This window comes from Diadema antillarum, unplaced genomic scaffold (genome assembly GCF_040938485.1).
Source record: "Diadema antillarum isolate AM-2024a unplaced genomic scaffold, OU_Dant_1.0 scf00000061, whole genome shotgun sequence".
Classification (NCBI taxonomy): domain Eukaryota; kingdom Metazoa; phylum Echinodermata; class Echinoidea; order Diadematoida; family Diadematidae; genus Diadema; species Diadema antillarum.
In genome coordinates, this window is record NW_027270950.1 from 2,974,767 (window position 1) to 3,001,679 (window position 26,913).

General features: G+C 37.4%; 1 protein-coding gene across 1 annotated transcript in view; it reads right to left on the reverse strand.

Moving 5' to 3' along the window:
- Positions 1-26,913, reverse strand: part of LOC139716128 (hephaestin-like protein) — a 61,950-nt gene that overhangs the window by 9,167 nt on the left and 25,870 nt on the right. Inside the window, exons 3-12 of the mRNA XM_071627684.1 lie at positions 23,149-23,393; positions 20,906-21,112; positions 19,835-19,972; positions 17,090-17,256; positions 15,798-15,921; positions 9,894-10,065; positions 8,948-9,228; positions 4,878-5,089; positions 4,474-4,618; positions 2,685-2,897 (exon numbers count right to left, since the gene is read on the reverse strand). Coding sequence (XP_071483785.1) covers positions 2,685-2,897; positions 4,474-4,618; positions 4,878-5,089; positions 8,948-9,228; positions 9,894-10,065; positions 15,798-15,921; positions 17,090-17,256; positions 19,835-19,972; positions 20,906-21,112; positions 23,149-23,393 — 1,904 coding nt within the window. The remainder of the gene's footprint in view (positions 1-2,684; positions 2,898-4,473; positions 4,619-4,877; positions 5,090-8,947; positions 9,229-9,893; positions 10,066-15,797; positions 15,922-17,089; positions 17,257-19,834; positions 19,973-20,905; positions 21,113-23,148; positions 23,394-26,913) is intronic.

A 26,913-nucleotide genomic window follows, 5' to 3' on the forward strand; every position in this document is an offset into this window, starting at 1 on the left:
CATTTGATGGCTTCTGAGGTGAGATATTGTGATTATCCTGCAACACTTCCACAACGGTTTTGCTTACACAAGCTGTTTACTTTAGGCAAATGAGGCTTCGAGGTCTATGCTTTTGGCGAGTTAATTGCACCGTATCGCCACACCTGATGATGATGACATTGGTTTTGATAAAGTTATGTGGTGATAATGATGATGACGTTAAGGATGATAATGATACAGTGTACTAATGATGATGACAAGGATGGTTGGTAATAATGGTGATTATGATAATAATGCTGCTGCTGTTGATGTTGATGACAATGATGATGAATGATGATGATGATGATGATGATGATGATAATGATGATGATGATGATGATGATGATGATGATGATGATGACAGCCAAGTAGGCCTATTGACTGGTACAAGTTTGTACATTTGTTTCTCATTTGATTCAAATAATTAAAGAATAAGAGGGTGAATCATTCTGGTGTGCAGGACTTGTGCAGAACACATGACCTGTCATGTTTACCAAACAGCTGTTTCCATTTCCAAAATGGCAGACACTATTTGCTTTGAGACTGCATACATAGACTGTATCATACAGTAGAGAGCAAATCTGGTGACCTAACTTAGATGCTCGAGTAAGAAGAAGAGACCCAATAATCACCATGTTACATTAGTCTGGTGAAACAAGGTAGAAATTTGTGAAATGTGTGTTTCATACTATACAACTGATCTATGCATGTGGAATTTGTCAAACACTGGCACAAAATAAAAGTTACTTACATACAATAGGCCTATACATAACGTTTTAAATATCAATTCAAGCCTTTTATGTGGACTGTCCCCCTTTCTGACCAGAAAGTTCTAATATGGATAACCAGATATGGATAAACATTTGTATGGCATATTGATCTGCAATGTTTCATGCATCTAAACTGCTATTCTTCGTATTTGGTTGCATGAATAAAGATCACTATAATATTGTCTGAACATACAGCTGTACATCATGTATCGAAATGACATCTTGAGCCCTGTCTTGACATACAAAATAATATATTTGTTTGCATGTCCTCATTATATGTGGTGCAAGTAGGTGGGGCACTTTTATAAACTGCCATAGATAGGAATCAAACACGATGTAAAAGCACATTGTGCAAAACCCGTGCGTAGTTTATACTGCCAGAGAGATTCATACAATATATATTCATGAGCTCAACTCATACTAGAAATGTCGCTATGGCGACTGGTATGCCTCCGCCATAATGCATGATTCTCCTAATGGGTCTATAGTACATGTGGACAATGTGTGATTACATTTTCACAAAATTGGCAAAATATCAAAATGACATGTTTGTCACAAATGTATTGAATGCTTACCTTCCTTGACCTACACGTGTATGTTTAATTGGATGAATTGGAGGAGAGCATGTATTTGGGGATTTAAGAACTTTAACTTGACTTTGACCCTTTCATAAGTTTATGCACCGAGTAATTTTCAAGGTATGGAGAAAAAGTGCAATTTCTGTATTGAACAGTAAATTGTTATCATTTTCATCTGGCCTTTGATTTATAAGAGAATCACTGTCAGGCAGAACATACATAAATATATACTAAGTTTCAAGATAACTTGAGCCACTTCCGAGATATGGAGAAAGAAGTAAGTTCAGCACTTTCACTTTGACCATTTGACCTTTGACCTTCTCGGCAAAAAAAAAAAATCCCAGATAATTTCTATTGGGTTATACATGCATACATCAAGTTAAACAAAATAATCCTGCTGGCATTGCATAAATATAAGGAAAATAGTAAAATTTTGAAGTATTGCCTTGACCTTTGACCCAATGAACCCTGAATTCCCTAGATAACCACTGCCAGTCAGTACATGCATATATACTATGTTTCATGAAGATACCTTGAACAATTTCCAAGATACAGAGAAAAAAGTAAATTGTAACACTTTACTTGACCTTTTGACCTTTGACCTTTTGACCTCATGACCTCAAACTTTCACCAGAGAATCTTAATTGGGTAATACATGTATACACTAAGTTTCAAGAAAATATCTTTAGGCATTGCATAGATATGGGGGAAATAGTGAAATTTTAATCATTTGACCTTGACCTTTTGACCTTTGACCTTGAGCATGTGCACCCAAAAGTTAATAGGCACAACTTCACCCCCTAATACACATACATGCCAAGTTTCATTAGGATACCTCAAAAGGTTTTGGTAGTTACCCTGTCCACAAAATTCATTACGGACGGACGGAAGGACGGACGGACGGACGGACGGACGGACGGAAGGACGGACGGACGGACGGACGGACGGACAACCCGAAAACATAATGCCTCCGGCACCACTTCGTGGCGGAGGCATAAAAATATGATGGTGCACAAGGTATGATGCAACCATACAGTTATTGTAGATCAAGACATTGTGTCTATGTGGTTTAATATCATACCTCGTATTTCCCTACATCTAGGAAATATACAATACTGTACAACATGATATTTTTAATAGCAGAATGAAATTTTCACGAAGTGCCTCTGGCATTCAATGCATAAAGTGTAGACAAGAGCCTTTGCATGCATTTTTTCGCAAATCTTGGCTCTCGCAAAATTAAAATGTACATGAACATTCATGGTTTTACACTAACTTGGTGTATCTGAGAGCACGTAATTTATGAACATAAACTCACCAGGGTTTCTGGGTGTGCTCACAAAGGACTGGGTGGTGCCAGGGAAGAGGGGCACGCTGTCCACTCTCCGCCCCTCCCAGAGGAAGCTGAGCTGGTGGAAGTAGGCTGTGTGTTGGTCTGTGTCCTTGCCGAGGTCGAGAATGTGCCAGGCAACCCTTTGACCCGAGGTCATCACAGGCTGAGGCAAGTTGGCGAAAGAGAAACCATTGATACCTATAGAGGACAACAAGCAGGCACAAATAAAACAATTGTAGTTCCAAGCAGGAACAAGAATTACTCTATTTTTGTCTCTTCTCTTTCAAAGCTCTAACTAGAAGTTTACTTCCATATCTCACAAAATCAGAAATATCTCAAAGACAAAAAACAAAGAAAACCAACCAGACCAGAACATTGGCTTCCTGACAGCCTAGGTTTTTGAGACATCAGCTATGTAATGCTGATGATGTCACACATGTCAAACATTGTTTTTAGACTCAGTACCTCAAATTTGAAACACTATGGCAACATAAATCATTTCAGGATCCGGACATCTACACATGAAGCACTCAAGATATCACACCTTTGCAACTAGATTTTGAAAAAAAAAAGACTTACATATCTATCTTGATCTTATATCTATTTTCATCAACTTGAGATATTTCAGAGTGAAGCTGTTGAGAAATAAAGAAAATAATTAAGATATATGTTATAATTTCCATAGTATCTTCAAAAATATTTCTTTTTGATGCAACAAGAGCAGTATCATTGTAAACATTCATTTTTCTCTGTTTTTATAATGAACTTACTTATTTTCTTTTAAATAGTGTTATTCTGCTTTTTTATTCAAACAAAGGATATTAGTATTAGATTCACTCATTCATTCACTCACTCAGCCAGTCATTCATTCATCATTGACTCATTCATTCACTAATTTATTCATTTATTCATTCATTCACTCATTCATTGTTTCATTCATTCATTGAGTCATTCATTCATTCATTCATTCATTCATTCATTCCCTGATTCATTCATTTATTCATTCACTCATTTATTCATTTATTCACTCATTCATTCATTCATTTCTTCATTGACTCATTCATTTATTCATTCACTCATTTATTCATTAACATATTCATTCATTCCTGAATCATTCATTCATTCATTTACTCACTCATTCATTCACTTATTCATTCATTCATTCATTAACATATTTATTCATTCACTGAATCATTCATTCATTCATTCATTTACTCACTCGTTTGTTCACTTATTCATTCATTCATTCATTCATTCATTCATTCATTCATTCATTCATTCATTCATTCACAGGGATGCCAAGTTCAAAACATTTTTATGAGTGAGATTTTCATGAGTCGGCATCTCGGCGAGCGAATGTGCGCGCAAGCAAAGGTGTGGGAGGGGTTTTCCCCCCTGTGGCCTTCCACAGTAGGGAGCCTTTTCATCTTTCAGCTCTTAGTGGTAATATCAGGTGCATTCTCAAGTGACTAGTTTTTACTTATTTTGAAAGACAAAAGGAAAATATACCTTCAATTGCAATTATCACTTTAATCTTGTGAGCTATGTTCATTATTAAAGGCCTAAGTTGAAGACTTCCCAAGATGCGTGAGAAAAATGGGTGCCATGTGTGAGATCGTGAGACGGCCCCTAAATGCTCGAGTCTCACGCAGAATGCGTGAGACTTGGTAGCTCTGCATTCATTCATACATCCATCAATCCATCCATCCATCCATCCATCCATTCATTCATTCATTCATTCAGACAGTCACAGAGAGATGGAAAGAGACTGCACCTGTCAACAAATTCGAGCTCATAAAGTCTCCGTCTTCAGGATCAGTAGGACAGGAAGTATAGGTGGCGATGTTTTCATCAATGTACCAGCTGAGATTTTCATCGAAGATCATGAAGAGGAGGATGAACTCCTGGGCGACATCAGTCTGAAATCGAATGCAATATCAGCTAAATGTCTTCAGTATCTAAATTGCTAGAGTATCAAGAGCATTTCAAACCCTTTGGATGGAATATTCTGTATGTTGTCCGTATCGCATCTCTGATACCAGTTAGAAAATTCATCTCTGCAGCCCTGGCAATATTCTCTACTACCTTCATCGGCATTGACCAAACTACACAAACATCGCATTAAAAGTATGTGGGATTCTGATGAGATTAAAAAACATATATTTTCTTTTCTCTTACCCTCTGGTTTGCATCATTCAGAGTGCCTTCCTTGCAGATCAGGAGAGGGCCGACCAGACCCGAGTAGAGGTCCTGCACTTCGTCGAAGGCTGATGAGTAGGTCCAGACGAGGCACTCGTCATCCAGGTCCATGGGGCCAAACGAGGGAGGTACGCTCCACTCATAGACGTACGTTTCTCCGGGCGCTACAGCGCCATCCTCCCGAGAGGCAGCTGCAGACAAACAGAAAAACTCTTTTTTAACCCTCACTGTTCTTTGTTTCCTGATTCACTGATGCTGGAGTGCTTTCTTTGCTGCTCGGCACAGGCGTCTGGAACTACTGTCAATGAATAGACCATCTCCTGCTTGGCAGAAGGATGCTAGCACGAAATTTGGGTTCCATGACCATTGCCCCTGCGACAATTGCTCCCATGAAATATTTGCAAGCTAAGCCAAACATAACCATTTAATACCCTGATCCTAATCCTCACATCAAACTAAACCTAAAGCCCTATCACAACCCTAACCCTACATCCTTGGAGAAAATCTGACCGGTCGCAGAAGCAAATGTTGTGCCACCTGAAACTCTGCCACAAAATCAAATTTTTGTTCATAACATCATTTGACCCAGTTTTGAAAGCTCTCTCATTATATAATTCAATCATCATTTGTTTGTGATATTTTGAGCCTGCAAGTCTGAGGGCCCTGCTGCCAGGCAGGCAACAAGATATTATATGATAAATATCATCCTTATCCCAGTAGGCATTTTCACATCAGCCCGTTAAAAATCCAAGCTCGAGATATTTTTCGCAATTGCGAATTAGCACGCTATTTCATTTCTTATTCACACCAGCCCGAAGAGAATTAGCCCGAATTTTTTTTGAGCTAATTCGACAGCTGAGTATGTGCAAACAGCATCACTAATGTGTGTGCCCTCTAAAAAATTCCTCATACTTTGTGTGCAGTTTGCCTCGATCGAACGGGTCACACACGCTAGGCATGATGGGATGCATCGCGCCAATTTCTTGAGTCATTTTCACATTATCTAATAGCGCGCTACTATCCCGCTATTTCAGAAATTTCCTGAGTTGGACTTGAGAAATTTTCTCGATCAGAGCGATACAATTAGCGCAGTAATTTGTGTTCACATTATCAAATAGTGCGCTATTTCGTGATCGGGTTAATTTCCCAAGTCAGAAAATAGTGCCGTATTTCGAAACATTGGGCTGATGTGAAAACGGCTACTGCGTCCCCATGATTTTCCTCTTGGACCGAGGCACATTGCGGCACCTGACTGGGCTTCCTAACCTTTACAGCTATGTCAAGTTTGGATGGTTTACTAAATTTAATGCTGAAAAAAAAGAGTGGCAAGTTCAGCTACATTCCTGAATATGTAAAAGGTTTATCTTTTTTTTTCTGGTAGATTGTATGTTTATCAGTAAGCTACTATGAAGGGAAGGGGGGTGGGGTGGCTGTACACATTCACAAATTAAAAATTAGGGCAGTTTCAAGGAGGAAATTCGAAGAGATACTTGTATATTACATGCATTTCAATAGGGTTTAACCCTCAGTGTTTGTGTGAGAAATTGTGCACATTTAAGTCATTGGCACAAATGGAGTTAATAATTCCCCAGATCAAGAAGGCTTTTTATATATCGCCTGATTATTTTCAGGTAGCCTCCTACAGAATTTAAAAGGTGGTTTGGCTGCTGGGAGTCTCTTAAATTCTTTTCACATCAGTTAATGCAAGAAGGAGTTGATTGCTTTCTGTTTCATTTAAACAATATGCAGATCTCTCAGAGCAATATGGCCGAAGATAGAAAGCATAAAGAGAATTCAGCCTTTCCTAGACACTTGTATTTACTAGCTGAAGTTACTCAGTTTCAATCAAAGCCTGTCAGGCACCCACCCCCCCCCCCCCCCCCCCCCTGCAAAAAAAAGTTAACCATTTGAAGACTTTAGTCCCAAATAAGCTTGAGCAGCTGTCTATGGGAAATTGGGGTTATAGCAATTATGGTGCACCAGTTGCAAGGAAGTTAGATACTCAACAATTCTAGAAACTTTGTATGGGGGTAAAACAGTCACATAGAATTTAACTGCATCACTTCTATACCCCCCCTTCTCCTAGCTCCCCCTTTATGTTATACCAAACAGGCAAGATAATTTCTTTCTCAATACAATGGATGGAATTTAGTGAGACAAGCAATGTGACCTTTGGACACTGATATATCAAAGAATTGACAATGGCTCAGATTAAATGTGATTACATAGTACATAGTACATAGCTAAGTTTGTAGATACAGTTCAGGGGACAAGGTGATATTGAAATAGTTTGATATGTACGCAAGTGTTCACATCAAAATGCAATTGAAAAACTGGGGTTAATAGTAGACAAATGAATGACCTCCAACTTTGCTAGCTCTTGATTTTGGTTTTGCAGCCTTGTAACTGTCCAGTAGAAGCATTTTAGTTTGTCGAATGACTAATTTAGCACAGCTTTTGAATAATCTAACGACATTATTAAAGTCAGTTTTAATCTGTTCTACTGTACAGTATGTCCCAAATAAAATTACAACGCGGCCCTCCGCAATGATATCTTTAAAAATAGTGAATCAATCTAAATACAAATTCAGGGTATGAGACTATAACTCATTGCCCACATCTTACAGAAAACCCCATTCGATTTGTTTCAGTGGTCAAAGAGAAATACAGAATTTTGTAGAGGATGTCGGGAATCTCTTCTGTCCAAAATCTGTCTATTATTCACTCACAACAGCAATGAATTGCTAAAATTGGAAGAATCAGACTCATGACATGCATTACGATAATCCACATTTCTCTGTGACCGCTTAACCAAATTGAATGGGGTTTTCTGCAAAATAGAGCTAAGATGTTATATCTTAAGACCATGAAGTAGCACTTAGACAGATTGATCATGTTAGGTGTTATCAATTCGAATATCTGATTGTAATTTTGGGGGCGACTTACAGCAGTATGTCACCCCCCAAAAATTACAATCAGATTTTCGCTTTGATAATGCCCAATTGATAAAATTTTTCAAATATAGTCTATACTCTACAAAATTCTGTATTTCTCTTTGACCACTGAAGCAAATCGAGTGGGGTTTTCTGTAAGATATGGGCAATGAGTTATAGTTTCATACCCTGAATTAGTATTTAAATTGATTCACTATTTTTAAAGATATCATTGCGGAGGGCCCCACTAATTTTTTTTGGGACATACTGTATACCACAATATGAAGCTTCTAGATTGTAATAATTTTTTTTCCCTTTTCATTCCAGTCATTAATTTCTCAATGAATGAATTCTTTCAATGAGCCTCTTATATCCACTTACTAAAAATCATTACTTTACTTGTGTTCCTTAGGTCATAGTACTAGACCTGATTAGCAAATATAATTAATAGCACTACATAGCTTTGTGGCAGAAAACTGAGTAGCAAGCTTGCTCAAGCATATCCTGACAGAGCCAAGACCCAGACAGGAAAAAGAGATCAGAGAATTGAAGAATGTAAGAAACTGAGTGTCACAAAGCTCACCAATTGCAAATAGGGAAAACAATAATGAACTGAAATATGGTATGAGCCAGTGTATTATCTACATCCGCCTATTAGTCACACGTCTGAAAATCCTGGCCAATTTGATGGAAAGAATGTATACTGGTATTATAGAATTAGATTTTGATATACATATTCCTACTCCTACAACTGCATCTAAAGGTGTCATATCAATAGATTCAGAGTTTTGATTAGAGTTAGTTTATGGAAACAGGTAATGGGGGGGGGGGGGTGAGGAAAGTGACATGCCTTTCTATGTCAGCAAATCAAGATTTCACACCAGCATGCTCCCTTATGTGCTACTAAAATATATTCTTAGAAGATTCGCCAAAAGTAGACCTATGCTATGTTCGTGAGCATAAAGTTTGCTGCTATTGATTACAGTACCACAACCCCTGTTTTACAGGTCTTCCTGATGGCAAATAAAGAAAGAAAGAAAGAAAGAAAGAAAGTTATAGCACATCAGTAAGTACGGTACAGTGGTAAACTGGCCAAACATGTTCAGGATAACGTACCGTCGGTGCCGTCTTCATAGTTCATCCCCTCGTTGGTTTTGTTGTAGAGCACGCCTTTTGGATGGATGCTGTGGGTGAAGTTCCCATTGTTCCTGAAGGTGACGCGGATGGTGTCGCCGACCTCCGCGCGGATCACCGGACCCAGAATGCCCAGGTACTCTTCCGCGGAGCTGCGCTCAACGACCTGGGTGAACTGCTCATCGGTGTACTGGACATACCTGGCTTTTATGTACGAGCCAGGAATTCTGTTACATTCATTGGAAAAGAAACTGTACGACGCACTGTGAAAAGAAACGAGGCGAAAGCAAGACAGAGTTCATAATAATGTGGTTCTCACTCAGCAATTGTATGTTGTCAATCCACTGTAAAGCTTATACTATTCTCATGTCATTCATTTGTTGTTGAACTACCATAATTTAGCATTTACAGAAATCATAAAAGCACAGTTCACTAAATGAGGTATACCTGCTTCATTCAAATGTGTATTACAATATATATTTTGTTGTTACTATTAAACAAAGATGCAAACGACAACTTTTTCTGCATATAGGACCTACAATTACACTCAATACAGCAAGGTCAAATGATAACACCCATTTATCACTATCTAATGACAATGTAACTCTCCCCCCCCCCCCCCCCCCCACAGAAAAACTTTAGGATGTTCTCCTGTAGACTTCTAACAGTTGAAAATTTTTGATAAAAAATAAATAAAAACATAGAGCACCTATCCATTGCAAATCCAGCTGGTACCTTCAAATAGCTTTTCCTCCAAGTTTTTCTCGATATAGATTAAAAGAGTATACTGACAAAATAACATTGGAAAAGAGACAGTTTGCTAGAAAGGGGTGCCCTGTCTTGCAGAGTGTGCAAATGACTAGCAACTTGTATATCACAGGTGGAAAATGTCTGTCAAAAATGTGTTCAGATGGCGTAGATTTGGCACCTGTCTGTCTGATTGAGTGGAGTGTAATCCAGACCGTTCATTCCCGTTGGGCCGTAGTTCCACACCTGCGGCTCAGCGGCGATGAAGTACTCCCTCGTTTGGCCGGAGAGCGGCTCGGGAGTGTACCCTGGTCCACAGTCCTGATTCACTCTGTACAAAACTTCTGCTCCAGCTGTAGACAAGTGTTCAATTGAAAGAGGAATTCATCTTGGTCAGACTAGTTTTTTGTTTTGTTTTGTTTTGTTTTGTTTTGTATTGTTTGCTGTTGTTTGTTTCTGCTTTTCAAATTCAAATTCAATTCAAATTAAAATGCTGAAATTTTATTTCCAATGTCACATTTTCATTGTCAATACAAGTTCATGGAAAACAAGAATATACAACGCATTACAACAATATATATATATATATATATATATATATATATATATATATATATACATATATATATATATATATATATATATATACATATATATATATATATATATATATATATATATATATACATATATATATATATATATATATATATATATATACATATATATATATATATATATATATATATATATACAAATATATATAGATAGATCTATAGATCTATAGATATAGATATAGGGCTTACATTAACACATGAAACTAATTGTTCAAAATAATTGTGTCATTGGAAAAGAGAGGCCCACGTTAAACAAGCTTGTTGAAAGCCATTTTCTGCTTTACTCCATGGGCGTGTTCAATCTCAAATTTCAAAGTTTGCCAGAGCAATTAAATGGAACCCAAACCCAAAGAGAAATGTGGATTGAGTGAAAGCAGTAACATTAGTAGAACATATCAGTGAAAGTTTGAGGAAAATCGGACAATCGATGCAAAATTTATGAATTTTTAAAGTTTTGGTGTTGGAACTGTTGGATGAGGAGACTACTAGAGGTTATGACGTATGAGTGGACAACAATATAAAGTTCATAGAGGGAATTCCACAAAAATTCATTTTTCATGAAAATTACACATTCCATCAACTTGATACTGACATATGTTAAGGGTAGCAATATTCCCCTACTTTCTGAAAGCAGTTAGTCATGTGCTCTTTCATTATGCTAGAAAGTGAATTTTTGTGGAATGTTCTTTTATTTTCTTTACATTGTTGTCCACACATACGTTATAACCTCTAGTAGTCTCCTCATGCAGCGGTTCCAACACCAAAACTTTTAAACTTCATAACTTTTGCATCGACTGTCTGATTTTCCTCAAACTTTCATTGATATGTTCTACTAAAGTTGCTGCTTTCACTCAATCCACATTGCTCTTTGGGTTTTGGTTTCCTTTAAGCCAAAGTGTACGTGTGCCTTGTCACAATGGATCATCTGGACATGAGGTCTAGAACCAGCCCACAGCAAAGCCTATCCGCATCAAAACAGATTGAATGCTATCTTGCCACGTCACACAAGTCTTAATTTCTGCAATGAATTTCTACACAATTTACATCACATTGATAATGCAAGCAAACATAATCATAGTTTTTCATTAATGCATCAACAAAAGAAAAATGTGTTTTGTCTATATTACACGGGGGAACATGAAAGAGGTATTTACTGGACTGTAAATTAAACCATTTTGCAACACATCATGCAATTTTGCATCAAGCTAGTGTTTAATCTGACCATGATAAAAGGTGAAGAGCAAACTTGTAAACTAACCTTTACAAAATGTGGGCATGATAAAGTGGGCCCGACTATCTAATCACTTCATATATCATTCACAAACTATTAGCTAATACAACAAAATAATTTCCTCCCAGTAGTATTTAAGAAATCAAAAGGGAATTTTCCCTTAGTGTTGTTTCATAGATCAAAAAGGTTTTACAATCACTTATGACTATCATAAAAGATTTCTAAAGCAGTACTCAAGCTTGCAAAATATGTTCTTCTTGCTTGCATTTGCAGGCCTATAATCTCAATCAATTATGTTTGTAATTTGGGTGGGACAATAATATATTTCTCATTGAGATTAGGGTGTTTTTCCCCCATAGATATGCATAAGTCATCACCATTTGGGCATCAGTTTCCGAGCATGGTGATACTTGTTTATGGTTATCTTTATTTAGAAAACTTTGACAGTTTCTTTTTATTGAGCCTTTAATGTGTGATGGTACTGGCAAGGCACGTACAACTCGTGTGCCACGTTTACCTATACGACATGTATGAGTAAATGTTTGTTCCCACACATTAGCATTCCTCCAATTGTTGAAACCAAACAAGACAGTACTGAGTGTACAGTGACTTGGGGAAAAATGAGATGTGATCACTGGAATAGCTTAATGTTTTATTCTCCATTAGAGCATTATCTCAAAAGTTCAAGAGACTTTATGAGGGCACTTGGTAGGCCTATCTATGTGTACTTTGCATTATCCTGGAACGAAGTAAACAATAATGTGTTATCTTTGGGAGACCATAGAGATAGCAGTTCTTTTATTCCCCTATCAGCATCTCAAGCTTCATAACACACACACAAAAAAAAAACAACAACAAACAAACAAACAAACACAATACAAAGCAAACCAAACAAAATGAGATAAAATAATAAAAAAGAAGGGATACGCCCCACTGACAATCTCAGGGGAAGTTGATGTCAGTGTAAGTAGCATGAGTCAAATTCATTGTCACACTTCACCCTTAGTTTTATGGGGTGTGGTCTTTTTTTTTCTGTGATGTTCAGTTTCTAAAATAAATTCCAGTAAATTTTCATAATTTCACATCATGTACTGTACAAGGCCTGCATAAATTGACATCTAAATGCTTAGATTTGTGGAATTAATTATGGTCCTTGAGCAGAAAAACCTACTCTGGAACCCCCCCCCCCCCCCCAAAAAAAAAAATAAATAAATAAATAAATAAATAAAAAAAAAAAGATAAATAAATAAAATAATAATAATAATAATAAAGAAAGAAAGAAAAATAAATAAATAAATAAATGAATAAAAAAATAAAAAAAATAAATGAATAAAAAATAAAAAATAATACAAAATACAAAAATACAAAATAAAAATAAACAAAATGAAATAAAATACAAAAATTACACCGAACAAGGATGATGACATTATGACATTGCAGCTTCCATAAGAATGCTTGAGTGGTGGCTCACCATAAGAATGCATGAGTATGAAGTATAAAAATATAAATTTTGAAAAAGTTCTTTAACATGGGCTCAGATCAAGTATTAGATGATTTTCAGTGTATCCTCGGGTATTTGGAAAAAAACAAGAGACCCGCGGGTCTAGCGCTCACCTGAGTATCGCAAGTTCACCTTCACCTTTCACGCAGTCACTAATCCAAATTACACACAGCTCTACCAAAATTTGAACAGGCATTCTCAAGCAGAAGATGGAAATGTGCAATTAGGGTCCAAATTCGAACCCCCCACTCATAGTATCAATTTTAGCTCTATCACTTCTGGTTCTAGAGAAGAACACTTTTTTTAAAGATTCCTTAATTTGGGGGGCTGGGACCACCTGGGTGGTGCATGGTGCCCATTTTAACAAATTGAGATCCTAACCCCCTAGGGATGCTACCTGTCAAGTTTTGTGAACATCCATCATGCATATTTCAAGAAGAAGATGAAAATGTACAATTTAGGCCCCAACTTGGACCTCCCCACCCCTTCCCCCTGCCCGCAAGGGGGGGGGGGGGGGGCATCCCTGAATCTGCTATGAACAAACTTGAAACTACAGTCATTAATGTACTAACTCATAGAATTAACTTAGCTCTATCACTTCTGGTTCTAGAGAAGAAGATTTTTAAAGATTCCTTAATTTTGGGGGGTTTGGGGCTCCCCTGGGGGCCCCCGGGTGAGGCATGGTGCCCATTTTAACAAATTGAGTTCCTAACCCCCTAGAGATACCTACCAAGTTTGGTGAAAATCAGTTCTGGGGTTTTCAGGAAGAAGATGAAAATGTAAAAAGTTGATGCACGACGCATGACGCATGACGCACGACAGACACCGGACGCCGGATGCCGGACGAAGAACAATCGCAATAGCTCACTTGAGCCTTCAGCGAGCTAAAAAATGTTCTATGTGACCATGACCATAATGTTGAGATGGCAATGCATCAAAACTAACTCCTAGCAAAGTGCCGTCTCAGTCCATTAAAAAGGCACTGTTTAACCACGGACTGCTATAGCTCCATGGTTTATATTACGGCGCGCGTGTCACTTTTGGAAGTTCCAAACTTCAAATTCAAATGCATGAAAAAAAAACACTCCAGCACAAAAAGTTTTTTGACTCATACTTCCACTATCAAGAGATCTATGAACAACTAATCTGACTAATAGAAACCATTCATGGAATGGTATAATTATTTGAAAATTATTCTCTGTGGGAAATATTGTGCATGGTAAATCTGATGGTTACTCAAAGGTTTGATTTTTGAAGCACTTGTATTGTTGATTTTGATATGATTTGATATGATTTCATTTGATTTATTTTTTGTATGGCATTGCTATATACAATTTAATCAATTTTCAGCAATTTCCTTAAACAATATTGTACAAACAAATATGACATTACACAGTAAGGTTATTTTTTTCCAATTTCAACAAGTTTTGCAACATAATATAATACATCTGAAACACAATCATAATCACATGCATTACATACGTGTAGTAATTTAGATACAGGAGCCTCATTTTTCGTAGCTTCAAATCTGTTCAATATCAGAGGCTCTGATAGCACGAGGGGACCACGCAGACCACATATTTCAAACTGAAAACATTGTTAACCAGTGTCTTCAACCTTCGATGTGTATCTTGACTTTTTTTAGCCAGTGCCATGGTGATAACTTTTTGGTGTCGGGTTCATTTGCTGCCTTTAGCCCATTGAGGACAGGCTGATTTCGCTACAACACGCATTTCCCATAGACACTTGCCCGAGCATAAATGAGACTCGTCCTTAACAGGTTAAACAACTTATAACAACTGTTGGTACGGTTGCACAGAAAGACTGCTGGAAAAGGCATATAGAAATAAAACTAAGATGCCTGTGGGAATTACCCAAAAATAATACAATCAGTCTTGCATCTCAGGGGTGGATCCAGGGAGGACCGCAACCGGTGCACGTCCCCCCCCCCCCCTTTATTTTTTGTTGAAACAAAAGAAATAAAAAGAAAAAAATGGGGGGAGGGGTGCGTGCGCCCCCTCTTTACGGAATTCCTGGATCCGCCCCTGCATCTAATGCAAACATACCAAGATCAACAGATGGAGACAATAGCTGCAAGCAAATGCTTGGTGAAAATTCAAGGTACAACTGTTGGAACTCCGCCAATATGACACACAACCAGACAGAAGAGAATGTACGCAATTTCACATAATGATTAAGCACAATAAGCGGTTTCGCAACATATTCAAATTTCATGCATACCTTTTAAACAGAGGTTGTTCTTGACAACCTGAAAGCTTGTCCGAGGCTTATCCTACATATCAACAAGTAATATATCATGCAAAACTGGATTGCAGCAACTGAATTTCATTTAAAAAGAGCAGGTTATTTAGCTTGTCTCTATGCTCCTGGGAATAAAACATTCGTAAATTTGAGTACAGTTTGAAAAAGGCTTAATCTATGCCATGTTCAAGTTGGCATTCATAACACGGTGTCAAAAAAGACTTAACGCAATGGTAGAATGGCTTTATCAAAACCAGATTTACCTAACGTAGGAAGGTGATGAAATCCAAATTTATCCAAATTTTATATTAGTACTAGGCCCTACCTTAGCAACTATACATGGTGAATTTTACGGTGAAAGGGTTAATATTTGCTAATTCATCCTCCCAAAATATGATTTTTCTAAATATTATTTTTTTCTATAAAAGCCAATATGCCAACAAGAAAAATAACTACACCGAAAGGGCAACTCACCAAGTTTGTGTGTGACCACGTGCGATTTGGCCAGCCAAGTGCCTGGGTTGATTGCTTCCATATTCCCTGTGGCTATGACAGCTGGTGTCAGGCTGAGAGTGTCAACACGACGATTGCGCAACTCCTTGAGGGTGAGGAAGACCGACAGAACATTGGAAAGACATTTCAGCCCGAAGTCACAAAGGTGGTACAATGGAAACCATGGTTTAAACCATGGACAATTTGTATGGAGCGCCAAGTGTCGCATAGCCTACTTCATTACGAAATAACCATGCGACACTTGGCACCACTCTATACAAATTGTCCATGGTTTAAACCATGGTTTCAATTGTACCACCTTCATGAATTCGGGCCTTGAGCTATCCATTTCAAGCTTGAGATGACATGGTCTGATAATAATGTATTATGAAAAAATTTGAAAGTATAACTGTGCTGTCATTTATCTTGGGTGAAAACAAAATACTGAAGCAAGAAGAAAGAAAACACTCTACATAGTCCAGGCTTCCCCTGCTGAGATGCATAAGATACTAGAAAAACAGGTTGGAAAAGAAAATCATTTTGGAAAAAAAAATACTTGTTTACTGTGGTTTCTGGCAAAATGGGATTACCTGAAGTGATTCTTGAAATGTATGATATCATAAATAAAATGTTCTGCCTCTGTAAAAAATCAATTTTGCAAAAATCCTTTAGTTTGCATCAAAATATTGCATCCACTCTATGAGTGGAATGGTACAACATTTTCACACAATAAAAAAAAAAAGAACAAGGGTGGGGCTTCTACAACTAAGATATACATGTATGAGATTTGCAAATTGTAATTTAATGTGAAAAATGTCCATGTCAAGACTGCTTCATAAAGCTCTAAAACATAACAAAAAGTTCTTGGTTCTCTTCCTCTTTCTCTCTCTCTCTGGTAAACTTCTGCAATTCTGGTCATTCTTTGGGCATGTCCAGCGAGCCCTAGCCTCCTCTGAGCTACTCTAAAAAGACACCCTGAGCTAACACTACACTCAGTCTTACTATGGGAACCACTACATGGGAGAGCAAGACGCGGGCGGCCTCGACGCACATATGTAGACACACTTTAAATGACACTGGTCTGCATGACACAAAGGACATTGCCAGTGTAATGGAGAACAGAGAGCGCTGGAGGGACATCATCCATGGATCTCGGGAATACTACCCGACTTAAGTAAGTAAGTAAGTCAATTCTGGTCAGAAAATATCAACAATTAGAGGGTGCCGAGAGTAGAAAAGGTTTTGTCCTCAAAATCCCCCCTGGTATGTCTCACCAGAACGTTTCCATGGAAACTGACGGTGTGCACATCAATCTCCGTGCCGATACACATGATGTGCCAAGCCACTGTGTCCCCCAGACAGACGTCAAGTCCTGGCAGACTACCAAACAGGTAGCCATTGACACTGTCCATCCTGTTACTTTCCAGAAAGTCTTCATCCTCTGTTTTATTTTTTTAAGAGAAAAAACAAGGAACAAGAAGGATATATGGTAAATGTTTCAATTTCAGCAATACTTCCACACTACTGCTGAAATTACCAATTAGTGCATTGAATGCAATCATGCTCCACAGAAATAAAAAAAAAAGACAGTCTACTGGTTGTGGAGGCCTGATATGCCGTGTATTAAATCCATGGCACATAATAATTATATCATAATCAGGTCATAGACATTGTCAGCCTGGGTTAATTTATAAAATGTGCACATGAACTCCACAATAGCGAGATCATATGTCATCTGATTTGATTTCTATCGATGTTATCATTCGAACTATATACTAGTTATAATTGTACCATGATATAAAATGTTTCAAGATATTTGTGTATTCCTTTCATATTCAAATAGTTATATATGTTGTAAATTTGTTGTCTTTGTTTTTTAAAAGATGTGAAATAAACCTGAAACTTGATATTTGAAATATACTCATACCAAACACAACTACACACCATATTGGATACGCGTACAAACATTCAGACCAACACAAACGTATGAGAATTTTCACGGTTTGCCGAACCTTTTTTTCTTCTTAAATCATTCCTGCTCTGGAGAAATAAAGACACTAAACTAATTATTTAATGACCTGGCCTTTGCTTACAATGTGGTCCCATATTATTTTTCTCAGTGATATTGCAAAGAATGATAAATCCAAGAGGTCTGAAATGCCATTGACTGACTCACGACTTCCGAAAGATAGAACTTTAAAGTCTGAAGTTAGAATATTCTGTATGTTCCCATCAACAGAAAGGCATAATCTGCTACACAATAAAGGTTAGTTAAAGTTCTCTGAAGTACATTTTCCATGGTAATCATTTTCACAGTGTCATCACCAAGCACACGTATGTAGGGGTGGGAGGGGGATACCATTGACCTTGTTGATCTCTGACCCCCCACCCCTCCCCCCCCCAAAAAAAAAAAAAAAAAAAAAAAAAAACATCTACGACCCCTGGGTGTTAAGTCATGTTCCTTCCCTACATCAAATTTTATATGCATCACAAATTATCCATAACTCAGTTTTGATCACTGCACAAAATCTGAATTATATGTGCTATTGACTGACAAAACATAAACAGCTTTATCATATGGTACCAATCCTGTGTGTTTGCATGAAAAGATTCTCCTATGTAAGAATATAATCAAGCATTCCAAAATCAAATGATCATGAACCAATCACAGAAAGGTATACTACTCCATATTATAATGTATCAACTGCAGTAAAGTCAAATGTATTGAACATATATAATAAATGAACCTGTTTGCACTCTAAAATATCACATCATATTCATAACTTTTTTTTTTCATCACCTCATACGTAATACAGATTTTACAAACTGATGCCTGCATTCTAAATGTCAAGTGGTATTCTTTTTGCAGTAGTACAAACAACCTAGACCTACAACATAGAAATAGTTTTCAGCTGAACTAAGTATCTAATCAATGTTCTTGTTACAGATTGTGGGCATGAAGGACAGCTTTATCAAAGAGTAGGAAGTATCAAAATACATTTTTAAAAAAATCTGTGCAATGCACACATGTTTATTCTCCCATGTACAGTGTATGCCCACAGGAGGGATCCCAGTCAATAAAGTATACCCTTTAAAAGGTAGCATACAAAATTATTGCTGTGCAAAGAAAAAAGTTATAAAAAAACACATCAGCATATTAACATACTTTGAATGACTCCCATATAAGACATGGAGGTCAATATACAAAAATAAAAGTAATTTGTGACTGATGTGACTGAACAGTTTATGACCCTTGGTTCAAGGTTTCAGATATGTTTGTCAAATTTGGGTTTGGTGTCATTTCGTGAAGGCATTTTATCTTTATCTGATGCAAAGTTCAAATATTAGCTTTTGAGCAGCATTGAGAAAAAAAAAGATAAAAGGGTGGAGGGGGGGGAGGGGTGATGCCAGCAAATAAATAATAATCAAATTTCAAATCATTCTTTGACTTTCAAAACTCAGATAGACTGAAGCTATCAAAGTACTTGAATATCAAATTTCAGATATTTTAGTTAAACCACCTTCAATACTTCGAAATTTCCCTCTGCACCAGATACCTGGCTACATTCTATTCTCTATTCTTACTAAGATATTAACACACACACACATGCACACACACCCACACACACACACACACACACACACATACACACACTACTGATGAAATCTGCCTTTCCTTCTAAACATGGCTAAAAATATTCCATGGAAATAATCATGAATAGTTTTTGCATTAATACATCAATTTTATAGAAATATATTGCTGCTTTGAATACTTTATTTAAAAGGTATGATTTGTTTGTATGAGCAAATTATTTCAGGATGAGAAGAATAGTATGAAAAAGCAATGATACATCTCACCGCACTAGAATAACGTAATACTTCTATGTGTTGATCATACTTGAATGATCATACAATGTTTGCACAATGTATAAAAGTGGGGAAAATATATTTCAATTTATTAAGAATTACACAAACACACACACTATACACAAGACTCAGTTGTACCAAATAATTAATACCTGGATCCAGCGTGGTCGACGTCGTGAACCTGTCAATGTTCTCCTCGATGTAGTAGCTGAGGTTTTCGTCGGTGACAGTAAACATTAGGAGGAAGTCCTCGGCGACGTCCGTCCTCTTGTTCTGGTCATTCAGAATGCCTACGTTGGACAGAGAAACCAATGGAACCAAGGCTTAGTGAGTCTGCTTTTAAGTGAATTCCCACATGATATCTCTTACATATTCACTTAGATTAAAATTCTGATAAATTGACCATTATATTCCATGTAAGTAACATTTTATTGTACATGCAGGCTGGATATCATACATTATTCTATTTGGTATATATCAAATTTGATGTATTTTCATTGGGGAATACAAAAAAAAACTACAACATAAATTGCAAATGACAATGGCACCCATAACAAATATGTGCATACATTCCACGTGTATTTTCATATTACAATACAGACTGAGAAATTCAAAACACTTGCCTATCTTGGCATCAGAAATAGGCAATCATGACATGTGCGTGTTTGTGTCATCTTCAAAAAGAAGTCGCCCAGCCCCCTTGTACTGTATATAGGTCTGAAGTGCACAGCAATATCTTGAGTTCTGGCATTTTTAACAATTTTGTTTACTCATATTTCTTACGTGTGAAATTGACTTCAAGTATATTTAACCCAATAAGATAGGTGGGAGTGTGCCTGAAAACTATAAGATAACATTGTCACTGTGTTGGTTTAACTGATGATTTTTCTTTTTTCACAGTTACTGTGAAAAAAAGAAAAACAGCTATCGATAAAACTGACACATTGACATGGTCATGAATAGAATAGGCTTAAGATGAGTAAGCCTGATTTCAGGTTAAACTGATAATCCCTTTATCATGGTAATTATGGAGTTCTGCATCCCCCTGTTCAGTTTCAGACACACAAAGAGTATCTCAATATATGTCATGCCCTTTCTCTTGACAGAAATATGGTGGTACCTGTAGGTTGAGTGTTTTGTCACATATTTCAGTGGCATCAGAGTACAAAATTTTGATGAATCATATCATTTGAGTGAATCTCCTCTTTTGAAATTTAATTTACCTGCCCGACAGATAAGCATGAATCCGACAAGGCCACTGTTAGTGCCAAAAGTGCTCTCAATGTGGGAGTGGTACATCCAGGGCACGCAATTGGGACCACCCTCAGCTGGCCCCGCCCTTTCATTGGCGACCCACCGGTAGGTGTGACTGGTCCCTGGTGGAAGGTAGTCCCCTCCCCTCTCCGGGACATTGTCCTCATACACAGCACCTTAACAAACCAGGAAGGGCAAAAAGAATGATTAAAAAACAACAATCACAAGCTCAATTGTTTACGCAATTAAGATTTTTAAAGTATGTTCTACCAGATTGAGAATTGCTGTTTGGTCACTCCACTGGGCTAGCAACATATAATTCACTTGTATACATATTGACCAGTCTTCTTCTTAAGGTCAACTTACTTCCTGGTCAAATATACATTCTGCCATGTCAATAGAACCTCCTTTGAGAGCAAAAGGTCACTAATTGATTACTGGACATCCTGGACTGACTTGCTGTGGTGTGTGGGGCAAGGATTGAAACTATAGCAAACACAAGGCAGAGGTGGATCCAGGAATTCCATAAAGGGGGGGGGGGGGGGGAGCAAACAATATTCTGGTGCTACTTCCGGGTTTCATCTCATTTTTTCTTTTTATTTCTTTTGTTTTAACAATAAATAAAGAAGGGGCGCGTGTCTCTCATGACATACTCAGCTAGCACCACATTCCAAGACACTGCTGAAAATTCACATCCATTCAACACGTACACACCAAGGTCAACAAACAGTACATGCTAGACACCTCCTGACGTATACGTACTAGTAAACATATTTTATTGAGGGATAATATCTGCAATATACTGGCAATTATCAGCCATCCCAAATTCGTCCATTCCTCTGAACGCCCTGAGCAAACATCCCGCTGATTAGAATGTCACAAAGAGACAAGTTTGTTTTGTATTCAACGAATATTATATGAGAGATGAGAAAAGCTTCCATCAAAAAAATTGAATGAGTCTTCTCCCCTCTGACTTATTTAAAGGAGAATTAAACTAAATATATAAGCGGCTTCAGGGAAATTAGAAAATGCTTCAAAAGTTAAGGTTTGCTGCTGCCATTGCAAGGTGAGAAGACTGCTACAGTTTGTGACATCAAACACATAGGTCTACGCACAACAATATAAAGAAAATATATCTATGTAAAAAAATTCATCATACCTCTACTTTTCAAATATAATAAAAGAGCATGTCCAGGCTTTCAATACCTTTTCCAGAATGCAGGTTGAATGATATTACCCTTAAGATACATGTACGTCAGTAACAAGTTAAGAAAATTGTACTTTACAATTAAAAAAGAAAAACAATTCTCCTCACAATTTCTTCATCACTGTTCATGCATGGTGTCACAAAAGAATAGTCTTACTGCATCCTGGATGCAGGTCAGAAAATTTCCTTGTTGTATTTTCAGACCTACCAAGTCTCACATATTACGCTTGAATCTCACAGCTCAAGGATCTTTCTCAAGATCACATGCTTGACAAGCTTTTAGTCATTCATTTGTTATTTTCAAAAAAGTTCCCTAAACAGAAAAAAATTGATTTCCAACCACTGACACTGTCATATATCAATTAAAAAAAACCCCATATTTTGTTATCAGAATAAAAAAAGCCAAAATGTTATCGTTAGTATGCAGCAGATTGCACAATTTACATCTTCAAGATACCTCACTGCAGGGAAATGTACAATTTTTACAGCCAAAGTGATAAGTAAAGTTTGGTAACTTACAGGTGTGAATTGTACACCCAAACTACGCTGCACCTTTTGTGTACTTTATAACAATTGTGATTTCTTCTCAGATGTGTAAGATTTATGTTTATGGATTTTTTAAAGTATTAGAAATATCAAAAAGGCAACTGGAGGATGAAAGGAAAGTTGACAACTATGGCAAGATATAGGTACTCACATATAGCACAGCTACTCCCAAAAAGACTGACACCCACGAGCCTTACAGACCATAAGTCACACAGCCCTTGAGTCATACAGCCAACAAGATTTACAGCCCATGAGTCATACAGCCCATGAGTTTGATGCTAAAGCAAACAAGGTCAACAAGACCGACACATTAAACTCTATGTTGTAATGTCACACTCGTGGGCTGTTTCTACCTGGTGTGGACTCACTTGCTGTATGACTCATGGACCTTTTTTCGGTATTGAACTTGTGAGTGTCGGTCTTGTGGGATGACCCCCCAAAATCCTAATTCTTACTCACCTTCGGAGTCCTTGAAGTAGAAGACTCCATGTGGATGGAAACTGAAGTTCTTGGATGCCATGTTATTGGCGTGCACCAAAATGGTGTCCCCAACCTCGGCATAGAGCATGGGTCCCAGAAAGCCCTGCCAGGCGGACTTAGGGACCCGCTCCGTGTAGGTGTCGTCTGTGTACTCATAATACAGGGCCTTCTTGTACACACTGCCGATGCGGTCCGGACCTCGAATCACATACTGGCCTTCAGGACTGCATGATGGATTAAAGGAAGACAAAGATACATTAAATGCAAATTAACGGACCAGCTCCTTGCTTTTCCAAAACATCAAATTTAGCCTGGTGGCTATGATGTGATAGACTGCAAGCTGTACATGCAGGAGAAGATTACAAAGCCTTTTTTTTCTTTCTAACTAGTATCAGCATTGGAAATCAGGGGTCAACTTTGCAGTGGGGTGGCGCAAACGTCACAAGGGCCTTTTTGAGATCTGTGAAATGAGCTATGTAGCCTGGAAAATTTTGTTCAAGATAATGTTAAAACCCAAATAAATCTTTAGCCATGCAAAAAGGAGAAAAAAAAGCCAAAGTATTAATTCTAAAATCATATAAAAGGATAGAACATAGTGAGTTCTGAATATAATAAGATATGCCCATTTTCAATCAAAATAAATGATATAATGAGATACAACTTTATGGTCCAGGAAGCAAAAAATAAAAACATAATTAAGATTGATGTCCACATATCTTCTCTATCAAGGCAATGTAACATAAGTGGATATATAGTCAATTTTGACGGTCCTTTGTCATTTGCATTTCTAGAAATACTTCATACTACAGACATTTATCAACCTGATGTCAAAACTGAAATAGAAGTGGAGGTTTTGTCAATGTCATTGCATGATACTCGATTCATATCTGTATTATATTTCAGCACTGAAATCCTAACTTTCATGACTAAAGAAGAAATTCAACCTCCTCCCAATCCCCCTCCTCCCCCCCCCCCCCCTTCCAGACACAAGCTTATCATTCTCAAAACTCCAGACATACACTGAAATTGAGAACTTCATAGTTGTGAATCAAGTTGCACGTGTGGGATTTGCCTGTCTGGCAACAGGTATAAATTCTGCCAAGTTTATTTTGTTTGTTTGCTTGTTTTGTTTTGTTTTAGTACTATCAAGATACAGTTGGTTTGAAAATAATTATATGAGGACCTGAAGGTTTGATCTACATTTTACTGGACTACATGTATGTAGCATAACCAAAAAAAAAAGTGACAAGCAAATCTACAACTATACCAATTATATTAAGTGTACTGCAGCACAAATGGTTCCTTTAATGCAAGACCTGTCTTTTTCAAATGACATTTCTTCCATATCCAGCACTGACTACTTGACATAATATATATGCCTTTTGTTTCAAAAACAAAAGAATCCTGAATTTATTGACACTTTGAGGGGATATCCTGGCCATTAGGACATCAAGAATATCCAAAAACCTGAAACATTGTGGTTTGGTTTCCTGTGCAGTGGAAGCCACAAAAACATTAAAACAAAAATATAAAATGAAATCTGTCACATACTGTAAAAAACAGAAACTTTTGCGTGCATGAAACTTTTGCAAATTTCGCAAGGAGCCAAGATTCGCAAAAACATCATGCACATCAAAGGTTTTGTCTAGTCAATGCATTGAATGCCAGTGACAAATTGCAAAAGTTTTATGCCGCGAATGCTTCTGGTTTTACAGTATTCCCCCACCCCCTTAACCCGTTGAGGACAGACTGATTTTGCTATACTATTTCCAACAGACACCTGCCCAAGTATTCCTGGGACACATCTTCAACTGGTTAAAAAAAAAACTACCAGTAATCGAGTCATTATTCTGTTAATGTCCCCTCCAATTAACCCCTCCCCCTCCATTTTCTGCCACTTCTTCTGCATAGTCCATTCCCATTTTACTTTATAATAGGCCCTAATACCATTTGATGGGAATCCCAAACCAGGTTCTTTCTGGAAGAATGCCACAGTCTACCAGAGAAAGGCAGAAGCGACTTCCTTTAGCCTTGCACTGGGCTTTACATCAGAGATAGCGGTGGCCTCCAGATTTATGTGGTGTCTAGAGGTCAAGTCAGATTTCGTGCAGAGGAAAGGGGGGGCAGGGAGAGGGAGAAGAGGTACATGGAAGGGAAAATCCCTTTTTGAAACTGATCATGCCTCATGGTGCCATATAACTAACAATTACAGTTGAACAAACTTTGCAAACAGTTCACAGCAAACGACTTGTGTACTTGTGTGTGTGTGTGTGTGTGTGTGTGTGTGTGTGTGTGTGTGTGCGGGTATGTGTGTGTGTGGGTGTGGGTGTGAGTGTCTGTGTGTAGTAGTAAAAGATAAGGTAAAGGAAAGAAGGGTAGTCAAATCAGAAGTGACATTTATGGAAAAATGGAAAAGAACACCAGAAGTCTTTCATGATGGTAATGAATGCTTGCAAATTGTGGACTTGAAATTTGGGTTATATTACAATTGATATTGGGGCATAATGCAGCTTGAAATAGTAATGCAATTGGTGAATGAATCATGAGAGCACATTGAGTACTTTGCCGTTTATTGTAATTGTCTATTTCAGGCGCAGAATCATTTCAAATTTGTCACATGATTCTAAAATTGGCAACACATTTTAGAAGATTAAAGTTCACGTTTCTATCTTCAATATGCAATTTCGTATGCATTTCTTTCTGAATTTGTGCATATATATTTTGTACAACTTTAACAAGTTCCATTTCATCTGTCTTATATACAAGACCTATAAGTACTGTGAAATTCTGAGTGACAAGTTAATGATGCCAAAAATTATGATTTTTACAGCAAATTTCCCTTGAGACAAAATGTGTTCACACTGCGGTAGCTCAATTTTCAGAACTTGTCTAACTTTGATGACATTGCTGTAGGATGATTTTCAAATGAAAACAAACAAACAAACAAACAAACACAAAAAACAGTCACTCCAGCACAGAAAAATATCTCATAAATTCATACATTTTGAAAGCATTGTCTAATTTTTCTCAAGCTCTCCTGATGTGAACTTGATGTGAACTAATATTATTCATTCAATCCACATGTAAGGGCCTATATTTGAACTTGTCCTTAAATTTGTCCCTAGTTTCACATAGGTCCTACATGCGCAGAAGCGCAAAAGAATCTGGATGCAAGTAGTACCATACATTTTCCAACCTTGATACATGATCAACCCTTTAAGCTTTATGCATTATGAGTGCGGATTGGCACAGAAAACCTGCATAGCCTTGTACACACTACCCAAAGTCCCTGGTGCAGAAAAGCTTTACTACAAAAATGTTCCCTTTACAAAGACTGACACTCATTCTTTTCAATGTCAATTTGTTTTGCTGTATCACAGTATTGATGCACAGCCCTCCTACAAAAGTGGTGCTAGGATAGGTCTCCTATGACTTTCTCACAGGGCTGTTTTTCTCTCGTTTCAATATGATTCATGCAAAACATTGCAGTATTTGGCAAGGTAATGATCTCCAGCTACCAGTGGCTATATGATTCTGATATCATTTGGCTAGTAGCCATTTGGGTGAAAAGACCTTGAATCTCTAAGAATCATGAATTTTTAGGAGAGGGAAAAATGATTACATGCCAGATGATATATGACTCGTGTTATTTAAAGGACAAGTTCACCTTTATAAACATAAGGATTGAGAGAATGTAGCAATATTAGTAGAACACATCATTGAAAGTTTGAGGAAAATCAGACA